General features: G+C 50.9%; 2 protein-coding genes across 4 annotated transcripts in view; one reads left to right on the top strand and one right to left on the bottom strand.

Moving 5' to 3' along the window:
• The first annotated feature begins 7611 nt into the window (after positions 1-7611).
• Positions 7612-12070, top strand: Derl3 (derlin 3). Of its 2 annotated transcripts, none has more exons than XM_076865315.1 (7): positions 7612-7713; positions 7842-7904; positions 7993-8066; positions 8177-8270; positions 8645-8840; positions 9258-9348; positions 9468-12070. In XM_076865315.1, the coding sequence occupies exons 1-7, from the start codon at positions 7621-7623 to the stop codon at positions 9559-9561; spliced, it is 705 nt and encodes a 234-aa protein (XP_076721430.1). In that variant the 5' UTR covers positions 7612-7620; the 3' UTR covers positions 9562-12070. The 2 variants fall into 2 exon arrangements, with proteins under 2 accessions (XP_076721430.1, XP_076721354.1); XM_076865239.1 differs by having other exon boundaries at positions 7839-7904.
• Smarcb1 (SWI/SNF related BAF chromatin remodeling complex subunit B1) overlaps positions 11724-15847 on the bottom strand; it is a 34476-nt gene continuing 30352 nt past the window's right edge. For both annotated transcript variants that reach the window (XM_076865089.1, XM_076865131.1), the window contains exons 8-9: positions 12393-12524; positions 11724-12074 (exon numbers count right to left, since the gene is read on the bottom strand). In XM_076865089.1, coding sequence (XP_076721204.1) covers positions 12035-12074; positions 12393-12524 — 172 coding nt within the window. In that variant the 3' untranslated portion in view covers positions 11724-12034. The remainder of the gene's footprint in view (positions 12075-12392; positions 12525-15847) is intronic.

Genomic DNA, 15847 nt, shown 5'->3' with positions numbered 1-15847 from the left:
TTGAGCAGCACAGGGTCCATTTCTGCCTCTTTGCCCAGGCCATCTTCCCTGCCTAGCTTGCCCTCTTCCTGTTCTACCACTGTCCTTGTCTGTGGCCCTGCCATGGCTGTTTGTCCATGGATAGCTCACTGGTGTGGTCTTCTCTCCCTGCTTGGAGTGGGATTCAATTTCTCTCCCTGGCCAGAAGAGCTCCTGAGGTACAAAAATGGCCACTGTACACATTCTTGATCACAGGCACCTGGCAACTCCAGCTGGGGAAATAGACCCCAAATAAAGGACTGATAGGGGCCCTATACAATCCGTCTTTGAGATATATATATATATATATAGGTGCGGGGTGGGGGGGTTGCCGGGGATTGAATTCAGGGACACTCGACCATTGAGTCATTTCCCCAGCCCTATTTTGCATTTTATTTAGAGACAGGGTCTCACTGAGTTGCTTAGTGCCTTGCTGCTGCTGAGGCTGACTTGGAACTCATGATCCTCCTGTCTCAGCCTCCCGAGCTGCCAGGATTACAAGCGTGCCTTGGTATATTCTTGCTCACGGACATTTACTCCTTCAGGGTTGAGACTGGCCTCAGAGTGGGAGGCCAGCAGCGTCTATCCCAGGAAGGAGCTCCCATATAGAAATATGGACCCTCCAACCTGGCAAGCTGAAAGACACTCTATACATATACGTGGACCCTTCCAATCTGCCTGTTTCATAGTCACTGGGCTTCAGTATCACTGTGACATGGGGGTGGGGGTGGGGCGGAGGCAGTTAGCAGTCATGTCCCACTGTTATCCCTGAAGCTGATGAAGCTGAAGACCTGGCTCTGGACTTCACATATATCCATGGTTACCAAGACCTCGCCTCCTGCACTACAGCAGACATCAGGTCTAGAGTTGCCATTTGTATGTACAACTACTGTGCCTCTGCAGTGGGACCAGGCTTTCTCAAGGTGTGTCATGTCCCCACAGCACCCCAAATAACCTATCCAGATGGTGTCCCTCCCAAACCAGGCCTTCATCTGTGTCTCCCCAGGGGAAGATTCACTGTCCCCAGGGATGTGCAAGCCAGTAGTGAGCCTCATCTTGCCCTCACTCGCACTGCCAAGCTCATGAAGGTCAGAATCGAAGGATGGATTCTGCAGGGCCCCTGCCGGTCCACTCTCTCAGGCCTTTTCTCTTTTGTCTCCTCCAAGCCGGGGGCTCCCATGTGACTATGATCAGGAATGTCCATAGTGGTATCTCTGTCCCTCAGGAGCTCTTCTGGCCATGGAGACACTGAATCCCACTTTGACCCATTGGCTTCCCATCATGGGTCTGACCTCCCTCTGTGGGCTCTTTCATGCCCAGCAGCCATCTGTCCTGGCATCATTCAACCCCAGCCCTGCTGCATGCTGCTGCTGCCAGTGGATCCGCTTCCTCCTTCTCTGCCACCCTCCTCCTCTCATACTCTCAGATGACTGCATATGATTTTTTTTTTTTTTTTGTCCTGGGGATTGAACCCAGGGGTGTTTTATCATTGACCTACATCCCCAGCCCTTTTAATTTTATTTTGAGACAGGTCTTGCTAAGTTGCTGAGGCTGGTCTAGAACTTGGGTTTCTCTTGCCACAGTCTTCAGAGTTGCTGGTATTACAGGTGTGCACCACTGTGTTCGGTGACAGCTTCTACTCTTGTCCCTTAGCTGCCAGCTGCTTATGACTCACCACCACACTCAAAACCCTCCCATGACTCTCCCTCCACTGTCCTTGTGACAGACCACAGCTGACACAACTCTGCTTGGCTCCCTCTCTTGTTTTACATTATATGCACCCCTGTCCCTTTCTCGTTCCTGCCTTTGCTTGTCTCCCTGTCCCCACCAGGTACTTCAGAGGCTTTTCACAGGCCATTCTCCTTCTCCTGGCCTGGCTACTGTGACTCATCCTCTGCCTGACTCTGCCTTCTCCCTTGCCATACAACCTGGAGGCCAGCTTATTCCTGGAAAATCTGGATTCTGCTACTAGGACTAGACCGGCCAGGCCTAGGTAGCACCCTCTGTGGTCTAGGTCTGAAACAGCTTACCTGGATGGTTTGTTCTTACACTCTGGCTGTAAACAGCTGCCCAGTACATGGTTTCCGATTTGGTGCTAAAAATACTCAATGGCCCAGACAGGAAGGGTTTACCAGGAAACAGCTGCTTCTGGGAGGGGCTAGCTGGAGCTGCAGGGGAGGCCCACCCACCACAGTGATCCATATATTAGAAGGGGTTGGGTCTCTGAGAGACAGATGAGTCTTCAGGGCCCACAAAGCCTACCATGTGTTGGTCAAGAACTTCAGCATGGACAGAGCATTTACCTTGTTACTAATTCTTTTGGTTTGTTACCACTTGCATGGACAGCCTTTGAACTAAAACACATTTAAAAATAAAGTGCTATTGTAAGAGAGGTGAGCTCTGGTCCCTTTGTGGGTGATTGGGTAGGGATTCCTGAAGTCGGGGGCATTTCCACCATCTGCTCTTCCTCTCCTCTTTTAACAGAACATCTAGGCTGCTAGGGAAGAAAATGAATGAAGGAATGCATGAATGAATGGTTCAGAGAACTTGGGAAGTCTCAGAGGAGAAAAGCCAAGACCTGAATAAGCAGTGGTAGTAGCGCTGAGGTTTACTGGAGAGGAGGGAAGGAACTGAAGAGTCTTGTGGGAGCATCAAGTACAACATGGGGAAAAGGGTGTGTGTGGGCAGGGGTGGCTCTGGATTCTGGATGGTTACCAGGGCTGAAGAGGGTCTGCCCTTATGTGTGAGGCTCTGAGGAGGAAGGCAGGTCTTGCCTGTGAGCACCAGGAGAGCCTGGACAGGAGATTTAGGGCTCCTTTGGGGTTCACCAGACCTGGGAATTTGGGGATTTCTTGTTTTGCCACAGGGAGGGTTGCCAAGTCAGTAAGGTGGCATGGAGAGCAGAGCTCATGGCCATTTTGCCAAGGGACCACAGGTCTTTTTCACATCTGCAGTCTTTGCACAGGAAATAGCAGATGGCCCAGCTGTCAGGTCTGCCACCCAGATATTAGAGCATCCAGGACTTGTTGTGTCTCCCGGCCCCTGGAACTTGGGGTGCCAAGAGCTTCTCTTCATAAATAACTAAGAGGTACCTGAAGGTCCAAGGACAAGTGGACCTTCTGTCTGCAGAATGGCCTTTGTCCTGAGATGGGACAGGACTGAAAATGGAGGTCTGCCCCAGGTCTTGCTTTGCCTTCCACTAAGCTTCAGTTTCCCTATCTGAGGATTCCCCACGTCTCTGAGAAGGTGCATCTGCAGCAGAACCCAGCTGCTACTCCCTTTAATGTTTCGCCTGTCTTCTCCTTTGTCAGGCGTGCTGCCCCCACCAACCCTGGACTCCCAGCCTCCCAGGAATGTGCTTCACAGCCCCCAATCCAGGCGCCTGCCTTATCAGCCCCCAATCACAGGGGAGACAGACGTGTCTGCTGACAATGAGAGCCCCTCCTGCTAGCCCCATCTTGACCCCAAGTGGAGGGTGGCCAGCTTGCTAAATGCCTTAAGGAAGAATACCTTCCCTCCTTCCCCAAGCTGGCTTGAAACCTGACCTCTCTCCCTCCTTGGGTTCATTACCAGTCTGGTGGCGCCTGTCCTGGCGTCAGAGGCCCTGGATCCCTGCCCTGTTGCACACTGCTGCCACCAAGGGATCTGCTCTCCCTGGTCCACTTCAAATATGACCTTGGTCTGCTTTACTGGAAAACCAAGGCCATCTGAGAGGTTTCTCTCAGCCTGCCCCAAACCCCAGTCTCTTAGCATTTTGGTCCAATCTCTGCTGTATTAGTGGTACTTAACAAATACCCTACACAAATGCACATCCCCTTCAGCCTGCCAGCTCTCCACTTCCCTCCAGTGGCACCTTGACCCACTCTCATCAGGCACTGGTCCCCAGGGAAGCCCCCTCGGTATCCTTGTGGGACCCTTGTGCTCTGAGTATCCTGCTCAATCAGTTCTCCCAGCTAGCTTTAGTCTCCAGGGACCTCAGGACCTGGACTAGAGGATCCCTGGTCTTATGTACAAACATGGACATCCAAGGCGGAATTCCCCATGCTGACTTTATGGGCACTTTCCTTTTCTTCCTGCTTACCATTATCCTGTTCACCAGAGACTTTGGCATGGCTACATCCCACAGTCCCAAGGCACACATCTCCCTGAGCTTCTCACAGCATGGTCCTTTCTGAAGCACTTTCTGGGCTCAGCTCCTAAACCTTTCCCTTCCCCCAACCTTTTGATCCTATTGGTTAGGTTTGCCTTCTCTCTCAGAGCACTGAAAGTCAGGTTGCCAGGCCTGGCTTCTCTTCTCCATCTACCCTTACCCCTTGGGCATCTTACACATGCTCAGGCTATAGATGCCATTGGTCTACTTGTGATTGACACCCACATGTGCACTGTTGACCCTACTTTCCCCCAATGCCATACTCAATAGTTTTGCCAGTGGATGTCACAAAGATTTCTCCAAATCAATGAGGCCAGAACAGAACTCTCCATCTCTCCTACCTTCTACTCAAGTGCTCTTCCTCTCTGCAATGGCCATCACCATCTACCTACTCTGGCTTAGGCCCCAAGTGTGGGCCTTGACTTCTCCTCTCACAGTCATGGATGTTATGGAGCTGGGGCCTTTCAAGATACTGAGGCAGTGTGAAGACTGTCTCTTCAAACCCCTGTTCTTGCAATCAAGTCAGAAAGATTTCAGACATGTAGCTCAGAGTAATAGGAATGAGTTTATTGAAGGGATAAGGAAAAGGGAAAGGGGACACTCTCAAGGGAGAGAGCGGGTCCTCTTCAGAGGAGAGGAACAATGTGCCTCTCCTGCACTCCAGTTTTATTGGGGATCCCAGAGAAGTTTCCAGAGAGTTCTGCCCAGGTCTACCTCTTGACTTTTGGTGGACAGCAGGATGACATCAGACTCTCAAGTCCCCACTGTCATAGCAGCTCTAGGTCAATTTGGCCCATGCTGATCAGTTCTAATTGGATTTTTAAAAAATATTTTTAAAATTGTAAGTGGACACAATACCTTTATTTATTTATATGAGGTGCTGAGGATCAAACCTAGGGTCTCACACATGCTAGGTGAGCGCTCTACCACTGACCCCAGCCCTGGATTTTTGGAAATTTTTTTTTTTTAGTTGTCAATGTACCTTTATGTCATTTTATATATATGTGGTGCTGAGAATCAAACCCAGTGCCTCACACATGCTAGACAAGCACTCTACCGCTGAGCCACAACCCCAGCCCTCTAATTGGATTCTTAACCATACATTATTACATATTTTATGGTTAGGAAGAACTACCCTTATCTCCCAGAGTTTCAGGACCTGGTCACAAAAAACCTCCTGAGTTCTTCCATTGACATTATCTTGGGCCTGCATTTCTCCAGTAGTTAACAGATAGTTAACATGATAGTAACATATCATGTTCATGTAGGCCCATGCAGGGGTGCAGGTGAATTGCTTCTTGGAAAAGATAGCATGTGGAGAGTCAGCAAAAATGGGCCCATTTTATAGAATTATTCTCTTAACCTCATGTTCCCACCATCTTTATCTTTCTGTTCTCTAACAATGTCCCTGGGAAACCCTCTTTCACAGCCATGTTTGGTCTGTGGGCAAAACCACCTCCACTGCTCCCCAGCCCTTTTCCCAGGTTCTATCCTGCCCAAGCCACCACTGTCACCTGAAGTGTCCCTCTGCTTACTGATTCCTCTGACAATCCACTGCCCTCAGAAGAGACATAGATAAAATTTTTATAAGTTTTAAAACACATAAAGCATAAAATTTGTTCTGACCATTTTAAGGTGTATAGTTAAATAGAATTATGTATGTATTTTCACATTCATGTGTAACAATCACCATCATTCATCTCTAGAACTTTTTAGTTTTCTCAAACTGAAATTCTTTACCCATTGAACAACAGCTTCCCACTTCCCCTCTCAATTTAAGTGAAATACTGTAGTATTTGTCCTTTTGTACCTGTATAATTTCACTTAGCATAATGTCTTCAAGATGCAGAATTTCATTCCTTTAGGGCTGAATAATACTCCATTTTCTTATATACCACACTTTATCCATTCCCATGTTAATGGACACTTGGGTTGTTTCCACCTTTGGGCTGTTATGAATATGCTATGAACATGTGTGTGAAAATAAATTACCGGTTCAAGTTACTGCTTTCAATTCTCCTGGGTATGTACCCAGCAGTAGAATTGCTGGGTCATATGGTAATTCTATTCTTAACTTTTGAGTAATAGCCATACTGTTTTTCTGTAGTAGCCACATCATTTTATATTCTCAGCAATAGCACACAAAATTTCCAATTTCTCTGTATCCTGGATAGCACTTGTCATTTTCTGTCTTCTTGTTTTGTTTTTTTTTTTTTTTTTGTATAACCATCCTAATGAGTTGTTGTTGTTATTATTATTATTATTATTATTATTGATATGGTTGATTTAATCCAAGGGCGCTTAACCACTGAGCCACATCCCCAGCCCTTTTTATTTTTTTGAGATAGGTCTGGCTAAGTTGATGAGGCTGACTTTGTATCTTTCTGTCTTAGCCTCCCAAATAGCTGGGCTTAAAGGCCTGCGCCACCATGCCCAGCCTAATGGGCGCTTTAAAAAGTGACGATCACCTCCTCACAGAGGCTTCCCTGATCACCCCCACATAGCTGGCAGGCCACCATCTGGTCACACTTCACATTAGTCTTATTTTCTATCAGCCACTATCTCTAGCTCATTAGCTGCTGCATCCCCAGCATTTAGAAGGGCACCCAATACATTGTACATGACAGTCGAATGACTGACTGTATGAAGTTTCTTTCTTCTATCAAAATATCAAGTCCCTCTCCATCTTATCCACTTGCTCTGGCCTGCCCCACTATCCTTGTTTCCCGCCTAAGGCCACAAGTCCCCCAAACTCAGCCCCTTCCCCAGAGAGCGGCCAGGAAGATTCCCAGCAGGGGCAAGCAGAGGTTAGGGAACCCTGAACGTCTGCGGGAATTTGGACACGCTACCAAGCGCCTCCTTTGCTGTGGAGTAGGTGGCCCTGCCCCAGATTCTCACAGGGTAGAACACGCCAAGATCACTATGGGGGAGGCGGGGTAGGAGGGGGGAGGCGGGGTACGAGGGGAGACCCGGACAACACCTCCGGACTTCTGGTCTCACCCACCCCCGTGGCTCCGCCCCTTTCCGGCCTCGCAGCACCTGGCTCGGGTCTTTTTCTCCCGAGGCGGTAATCCGAGCCCCGCCCCCATGGTGGCCTCGTGGTCCTTTGCTATTGGTTCTCCTTTAGAATATCTTGAAGAGGCCGGTTCCTCATTGGCCACACTTTCTCCCGCGCCGCCACTGCAGCCACAACAACCGACACGTGCTCAACCGTGTGGCTTATTCATTGGCTAGTCGTTCCGACCCGCCCACTTTTTCTTTTCCACTTCCAACTTCTCTCTTCCTCTTTCTATTGGCTTACCAAGCCCAGAGCCCCTCCCTCCAGCCCGGTTGCTCTGCGGCTACCACCAGGATTGGCCAAAAGCAGGAGTTAGGCGGGGCTTGGAGGCGGGCTTCAGGGGTGGGTTAAAGAGCGCGCTTCAGGACTGGCTAAGCGTGCCGGAGAAGGTTCAATGGCTTGGCAGGGGCTGGCGGCCGAGTTTCTGCAGGTGCCGGCGGTGACGAGGGCCTACACCGCAGCCTGCGTACTCACCACAGCCGCCGTGGTGAGCAGACTGGGCGTCGCTATAGTTACCGACCCTGGAGGGGAACGAGGGGGTTTTAGGGAAGGTAGCCAGGGTTAACGGCGTGGATCCCGGGGACATCCCCTGATGTGCCCCTGGTTCCACAGCAGCTGGAGCTTCTCAGCCCCTTCCAGCTCTACTTCAACCCGCATCTCGTGTTCCGGAAGTTCCAGGTGAGGCCGCCGCGTCCCTTGCACCTGCCGGCCTGGCCCCACCTGCCCCACGCCTGACTACCCTTACTCCCCCCGCCACACCTCGTAGGTCTGGAGGCTTGTCACCAACTTCTTCTTCTTCGGGCCCCTAGGATTCAGCTTCTTCTTCAACATGCTCTTCGTGTATCCTGTGTCACAAGGATCTGGGCAGGGTATGGGGGCGGGGACCCCGGGCTGGGAGAGGGGAAACTGAGGCCAGGTTGGGGGTGGCACTTCCTATACAAACGCTGCAGGTTCCGTTACTGCCGTATGCTGGAGGAGGGCTCCTTTCGCTGCCGTACAGCTGACTTCGTCTTCATGTTTCTCTTCGGTGGCGTCCTGATGACAATATCCTTCCCACGGGCTCAGGAACCTCAAGCCACAACTCCTTGAGGTCTGGCCTGTGTTGACTCTGGTGCTTGATGTGACCGCCTGGGGCCAAGGAGAGGGCACAGTCATTTTCTTCAGTTTAGGATGTTATTTCGCTGCCATCTTAATTGGAAGGCCGGGTGGGGTGTTGGTAGCTCTGAGTCCTGAATGCAGGTATCCAGGAGAAATGGGCAATGGTTGGAGCCTGGGATGAAGGGGATATTGTCTTGATGGGGAATGAACAAGAGCAACGAGGGAAGGGGATCCAGTGGAAGGACTCTGGGGGCTAAGGAAGTCAGAGAGACCCTGGATGTAGCTGAGACTTGTACCAAGTCACCTTGACTCTGGTCCAGCTGCTGGGACTTCTGGGTAGTCTGTTCTTCCTGGGCCAGGCCCTCATGGCCATGCTGGTGTATGTGTGGAGCCGTCGCAGCCCTGGGGTGAGAGTCAACTTCTTCGGCCTCCTCACCTTCCAGGCACCATTCCTGCCCTGGGCGCTCATGGGCTTTTCACTGCTGCTGGGCAACTCAATCCTTGTGGACCTGCTGGGTGAGCCTGCCTGTCCTTCCCACTGCCCCAGGTTGGCTGGTCCTTTCTGGACATGCTGCTCTGCCTCAGGGCATCCTCTCCTACTTCTACTGGTCCTCTCAGCCACAGCCCTCCCAGCTCCTCAGTTCTTACAAACCCCTCATGTGGCATCTTCAGGGTTGACCTGCTGATGCTTGAGTGGGTCCTGCTGGGGGAGGGATAGGTAGGTAAGGAAGAGTTCTTGTTCCATGGTTCATGTTCCCCTAGTGTTCACAGGCCCTCCTTTTCTTCCCGGAGTCCTGCTCACTTCTAGGCTCCTTAAGCCTGTCCCTGGGCTGGCAGTTTGTACAGGACATTGTGGGGTGCCCATGCTCTGAAGTCTGGGGTCACTCTGGGCTGTGTAGGGTGGCCTCTGACATTCTGTGGCTTTCTCAACAGGAATTGCTGTGGGCCACATCTATTACTTCCTGGAGGATGTCTTCCCCAACCAGCCTGGAGGCAAGAGACTGCTGCTGACACCCAGCTTCTTGTGAGTGCTGGAGATGACTGCATACCCCTCTTTTCCCATTCCCTCCCTTCCCTTCAGGCAACTTCCATGCCCTTGGGGACCTGTGCTGGCCTCAGCTCTCTGTGGATCCCTCCCCACAGGAAGCTGTTACTGGATGCCCCTGAAGAGGACCCCAATTATCTGCCCCTTCCTGAGGAGCAACCAAGACCCCATCAGCCACACCCACAGCAGTAAGCCCACCCTGGGCCAGTCTGACTCTTGTGGGAGGCCTCCAACCTACCCCTAACCACTGCTTGCAGTAGAACCCATCCTGGAGTCTGGGGCCAGGATGAAAGGGCTCACCTGAATAAATAGCCTCTGGAAGCACCTGCAGCCTCTGGAAGCACAGCACTGGTGCCCCCTGTCTCAGCCAGCCACATCCTCTCATCCCTTTCCATGCCTGCCCTCTTTGCCCAACTGAAGGTAGTAGGACAAGGGGCCCAGAGAAGGCAAACAATTTGCCCATGGATGCCCAGCAGAGCCTTGAGCTCCCAAATGACAGACTCAGGGTTACTGTCCCAGCCCTATCAGTGCCTTGATGAAGTCTTAGGGCAAGTCCTATCTCCCTGGGCCTTTGTTCCTGCTAATCAAGGGGGTTAGCTAGACCTTAGTGGCTGGGGCAGGACACAGCCTAGTCTGTGGTGTCTGTAGGCTCATGTCCACCTGGCCTTTCTCATCCTCACCAAAAACCTCAACAAGTGGACCTCATTTTCTAGCAAGTGAACTGAAGGCTCTATGAGGTCAGGTGCAGAGTGCCAGGACTGTGTCTTCTGTCTCTTCTGTGACCCCAGAGCCTAGAAAACTTTTCCATTTGCAGAATCCTATGACTGGCTCAGACACAGACCTCTGGGGAATTCTGTCCCTACCATTTAGGCCGAGAATCTAGGTGAGCCTTCTCTGACCCCATATCTCCCCATATCCTCTGAAAGTGTATATCAGATGCTGGCCAGGTTTCCTTGTTGCTGTACACTTGCCCATCTTATTCGTGGATGCTCAGTACCACAGGGGCTTCTCCAGCCACAGGCAGTTAGTCATTTACATTGTAATGAAACTATTCCTCATGAGTCTGACCTCAATTTTGTAGGAAAGTTGGTACTCAAAGGGTCCAGAAGCAGGTAGGACTTGGTGCACTAGTTCTTCCCAGGAAAGTGGGCCTTTCTGTCCAGCAGGGTAAGGCAGCTGGGGTTGTTTCTACCTCACCAGTTATAGTGACACAGGGCTGCCACCAGCCTCAGCAAACCCCTTAGCAATAGAGCTTGTTCATTTCCAGGCCAAATGGGCCTGGAATCTTGCACTTTGTTTACGGTCTCCCAGTAAAGCCTGTATGCCCTTGCTGTTTCTGGTGAATTCTACTCTTGGATAGGCTCTGCCAGAGGAGGTGAGAGGAGAGCTTTACTCAGGTCACAAGCTGCTCTCCTCCCCAGGAACAGTCATGCTCAAAGCCCTAATCCCTACTCAAGAGCTCTACCTCTGGCCTGCACAGGCTGAGGCTGAAAGCCAGGTTGCTTGGGGGCCCTATCATGTGCCCAGGGAAGACAACAGTCTCTGTCCTGCCCCCAGCCCTGCCCTGGCAAGGAGAGGACCTGCCAGTAGCCAAGGGTGGCAACTGCCCAGGTGGTTGGGGTCTGGGGTCATTGTTTTTAGTAAGCCTGAAGCTATATGCCCAGTTTGCCAGGCAGTACTTGGCTCAGCAAAGAGACCCACATATGCCAACCTCATGGTGCCTAAGTCATTCTTTAGAATGGGTATAATTCCATGGTTACAGACAAGGTATGATACAATAATCTCATCAGAAGCACAATGAGGGTGGGCCTATGAGTTGGGTCTCCTCTGTACACACCATATCAACCCTAAAAGCTAGCACTAGGCTAGGTATGTTACTCACATTCCTCACAATAGGCCTGGCTCAGGCTACAGGTGTAGACAGACCCCAGTTTAATGTGTGCCCTGGAGTTTTACACATAAAACAGGAGAGCCGCACTTCTTTTCTAAGGCCAAGTGAAGATAGCAGGGGCAGGTATCACTGGAAGATAGCTGAGCCCCTCCCCCGAGCCTCACAATCACACTTCTCCTTTCTCTTCCTCTATAAGGACATGCTGAGCATAAGTGTCCAATAAGCTGGAAGGCTCAAAGAAAAGCGGATTGGGCTCTGCCTCAATGGTCTTAGAGGGTGCTGGGGTATCTTGAAAGTGGAGTTCTGTTAACCTCCATCTGTCATCTATCTGGGAATTGGAGGCAGGGAAGGGTGAAGCTTGGCATGTCAGCCTAGGTCACATACCACCCTCTTCCTCTAAGTCTGCTTGGTCCTACTCCTGGCTCTCCCATTATTTTTATGCCAAGACACTGAAGAAACTGAACATGACCTATTGCCTTTTATTTAAAAAGTGTTGCTAGCCCTGCTTGGGGCTCCTATACAAAAACAAAACAACCCAAAATGAAGCTTCTTCCTGACCCCAGACACTGGGGGAGGGTGTTGGGAGGACAGGACTGGGGCTCAGCAAATGGAATGTGTGCTGGGGGAGGGCACCTGGAGGCCTCCCACCTCTGCAGCCCACCCCACCCCCTGTCCCTTGGGATGGCACCGGGTTGTCTCCTTGCCAGAAGAGGAAGGAGAGAGGCAGTCCAATCTTCTGAGATGCTCCGTGGGAGCCAAGCACCGATGGGCTGGTCACCAGGCTGGGGCAGTATTGGCAAGACGTCTCATCCGCCTAGAGGAGGGGAGGGGATGGTCAGCTGGGGCTAGTTCCAGCTCCCAGCCTTCTCTTGGCTTTGCCTGTCTGCTATGCCCGCCTCTCCAGGAACCCTGAAATCTGCTCTGGCTGTGGTCAGATCTGACTGGAAAATCTGCTTTTATTTTCTGCTGGGGAACCCATCCTGGGGGACAGAAGAAGTCTCAACACCCAGGAACCTTCCTCTAGCAACATAGGTTGCTTCCAGAGCCCACAGATCACAGGGGAAAAGAGGTGGCTTGCCCCTGCCTAGATAATGGTTCCTGTGAACAGAACTGGGGCACAGGGGCAGGATACCTTGTGTTCCTGTCCTGGTCTCGGATCTTTTTTTCCATTTCAGCATCAGTCAGGGTCTCCAGCAGCGGGCACCACTGATCAGCATCACCCGTGTTCCGGATAGCAATTTCCACTGTGGGTAAGGGATTCTCACTGGGGAGGGGAGGCAGTGAAAGGAACAATGGTCAATTCACAGAACAGGGAAGTCCCCAGAAACCATTGTTCTCCCATACCCCAGCCCTCCAAGAGGTGGCCAGTGCACAGCATAAAAGAGTAGGTTTTTTTCTTACCTCTCACTTGCCTCTGCTACTAGGCCCACACAGGGGCCAAGGCCCATTCCTGTGTCCTCACTCCTCACAGCAGCACTGCTGATAGGGGAAGCTGGGGGATACGCCTGTCACCTGAACCTCAAGGGAGCTGCTAGAGACACCAGGGCCTCCCCCAGCAATAATAGGCCCACAACCCAGCAGCCTCTCTTCAAAGTCAACAGTTCCTTTGCTTCCTCACCATCACTGTCTGAGAGACTAGGAAGGGGGCTGCTGGCTGTGGAAGTAATTTCCACTGACAGAAAAGTGTGGACTAGGCCAGGCTACTGTCACTGGACCATAGCTGGAAGTCCGAGGCCTGTTTGTCCTACTCTGTCCAGTGCAGTAACCCATCAGAACCCACTGATCAAGGAGACAGCATGGAGGGTGGAAGGAGGAGGCCTCTGCATCATTAACTGAGGGCTGCTGGGCTGGGCTGGTCTACTCTTGAGTGTTCTACCCACTTGCAGCTTAGCACACTTCATGGGGTCCACATTAAGCCCCAGAGAAACTAGCTTATTTGCTTACAGCCAGACAGTTGGCTGCCAGAACTGGAACCAGAAACCATATCCTCAGACCATGCCCAACCCTGTAATCCCTCAGAAAGCCCAGCTCCACCCTGAGGGGCTCCCTGTGCCCTCCTCTGGCCAAGTGGGCACAGAAGTAGGGGTGGGGTCAGCATGGGCAAAGGTTAAGAGGGCACAGGGTTAGGCACATGGGAGCACTTGGAGAGGGAAAGGTATGGCTGAGCTGCTGCCTCACTGGGCTTTGATTTTCAGATTTGCAACAGGAAGCTAAGAAGTTACTCACGTGTTACACTGAACCCCTGGCCTGGCAGAAAGACTCAGAAGAAAGCCCTAACCATAATCTTCTCCTTCCCTTCCTGGCCTTCCCCTTGCTACTCTGGCCTTCTATAGTCTTTTGCTCTCTCTAGCTGAGTGGTCTCCCTACCCTACTCTACCATAATCCTACCCACCCACAGCCTGCCACTGTGCAGTGCCCATCAGCTTTAGGAGGAGCAAAAGGCAGGCAGGGTCCCAGGAGGTGCCTGGCAGACACTAATGGCTAAAAGAGAACCCCTGGCAGGGCTGCTTGGGTTTTCATGCAGAATATAGGAACAATATCTAGTGCTGTAAAGGATTGTTGAAGGATTATCAACAACATTTTTTTTTTTTTTTTTGTGGTGCTAAAGATTGATCCCAGGGCTTCACACATGCTAGGCAAGTGCTATACTACTGAGCTGAATCTCTATTATTAAAGTAACCAATATCCCTCCATCAAGGGAACTTCGTAGGGGCCAGGCACCTTCTCAAATGGCCTTCCTGAAGGTGATATGATTGATCAGCTGCAGAGAAGCACTCCCCTAGGGCTGACTGCAGAGCCATGGCCCCTCACCAACACACCAGCCAACACACACCCTACACTGGCAACCAAGGACCCATTATGGCCTGGGAAGGCCAGGCTGGGAGCCATTCTCCCTAGCTTGGAGAGGGGAGGGGAAGGTGTCTCAACGACCCTGGGCCCTCCTGCCTGGGTCCAGGGTGTTCTTTGAGGCTAGTACCACAGACCAGAGCTGCCCTGGCCCCAGAAGAAATGGGCCTGACCTCTTGCTGAAGCTTAGCCCATGGGGCCCATGAGACCTAAAGGCCAGGAAGCCTGAGCACATGCTGGTGACTCAGAGGCCTAGGACCTGGCAGCCCTCACCCTTGTGGTCCCCTAGGGCTAACTCCTCCTCAACAGCTTGGTTTGGCAATCCAGGAATGGCCTAGCCACAGACCCCAAACATCATCCCTCACCTCCAGGGCTCCTGGCTGTCTTCCTTAGGAGGGCAGACATGAAAGGCACCAAGCCCACGCTGAGGGAAGCAAAACATGTTTTCCTCAGAATTTAAACAAGAGCTGATGAGCAGACCCACAGGCTTCTTTGTTTACCTCCCCTTTACTCTGGGAAGATTCCACTCCAGTGGGTTTATTCTAAAATAAGAATTGTTCCAGTCAACCATGTAAGGATGAGCCTGGAGGCGGCACTAGACTGTCTCAGGTTTGGGGGGACATGCAGGCAGAGAGATGCTTCCCTGAGTTCCAAGAAGTCTGGGCCCCTGGGAGACTCCCATTCCTCCTGAGAAAAATTCTGATTCATGGGCTTTGAGGCTGCCAGGGACTCTGGATGTTCCTTTCATTCTAAAGTGTCCAGGTGGGGACAAAGACACCCAGACAGGAGGGTCATGCCTGAGGTCATAGTGAGACTGATGCTCCTTGAGTAGCTTCAGGTTTATTTTCAATGTGATCTCACTTTTGTGACTTCATGTAACAAAACAGGTTCTGAAGCTGGGCATGGTGGCACACGCCTGTAATCCCAGCTACTTGGGAGTTTGAGGCAGGCAGATTGTGAGTTTAAAGCCACCAACCTGGGCAATTTAGTGAAACCCTTTCTCAAAAAAAACTAAACTACAATGGGTTGGGGATGTAGCTAGATGGTAGAGTACTTTCCTAGCATGTAAGAAACTCTGGGTTCAGACCACCAGCACCTAGGGGAAACCACAAAACAACAAACAAAAAACAACCAGATACGTTGAGAAGCATTATTATCCTCACTGTATAAATGAGATCTGAAGGGAAAATGAAGTGTCCATAGCTTTTCCATCAGGTGGGAAGGAGGAGACCAAATTCAATGTGATTCTTTTTTTTTTTTTTAAATTTTTTTATTTTTTTTTTTAATTGGTTATTCAAAACATTACAATGTGATTCTTATATTTGCGATCAATGCTTCCTGGATGGGTGGGGAAAGGGCAGTCTTTCATCATGGTGCTGGGACAACAGACTGGATTAGGAATGGTTTCTTAGATATGACATGGAAATTACCAAGAACACTGTCAGGAAAGTGAAAAGACATCCCTCAGGATAGGAAAAACCATACTAATCATGTCTGTTAAGGGACTTGTATCTAGACTATATAAAGAACTCTTATAATAATAAAAACCCAATCCAGTAGCTGGGCGTGGTGGTGCACACCTATAATCCCAGCAGCTTGGGAGCCTGAGGCAGTAGGATTGCAAGTTCAAAGCCAGCTTCAGCAAAAGCATGATGCTAAGCAACTTAGTGAGACCCTGTCTCTAAATAAAATACAAAATAAAATAAGGCTGTGAATATGGCTCAGTGGTTGAGTGCCCGA

The sequence above is a fragment of the Callospermophilus lateralis genome, chromosome 1 (assembly GCF_048772815.1).
Source record: "Callospermophilus lateralis isolate mCalLat2 chromosome 1, mCalLat2.hap1, whole genome shotgun sequence".
NCBI classification, from domain to species: domain Eukaryota; kingdom Metazoa; phylum Chordata; class Mammalia; order Rodentia; family Sciuridae; genus Callospermophilus; species Callospermophilus lateralis.
Note: the sequence above shows the minus strand (reverse complement) of the source record. Positions and strands in the feature narration are given on the sequence as shown.

Excerpts from the sequence above, each read along its gene's own strand:
- Derl3 (XM_076865239.1), top strand. The coding sequence starts at position 7,621 with ATGGCTTGGCAGGGGCTGGCGGCCGAGTTTCTGCAGGTGCCGGCGGTG. Across the intron at positions 8,067-8,176 it reads TTCTTCAACATGCTCTTCGT|GTTCCGTTACTGCCGTATGC; the intron begins GTATCCTGTGTC and ends CAAACGCTGCAG. Across the intron at positions 9,349-9,467 it reads CTGCTGACACCCAGCTTCTT|GAAGCTGTTACTGGATGCCC; the intron begins GTGAGTGCTGGA and ends CCCTCCCCACAG.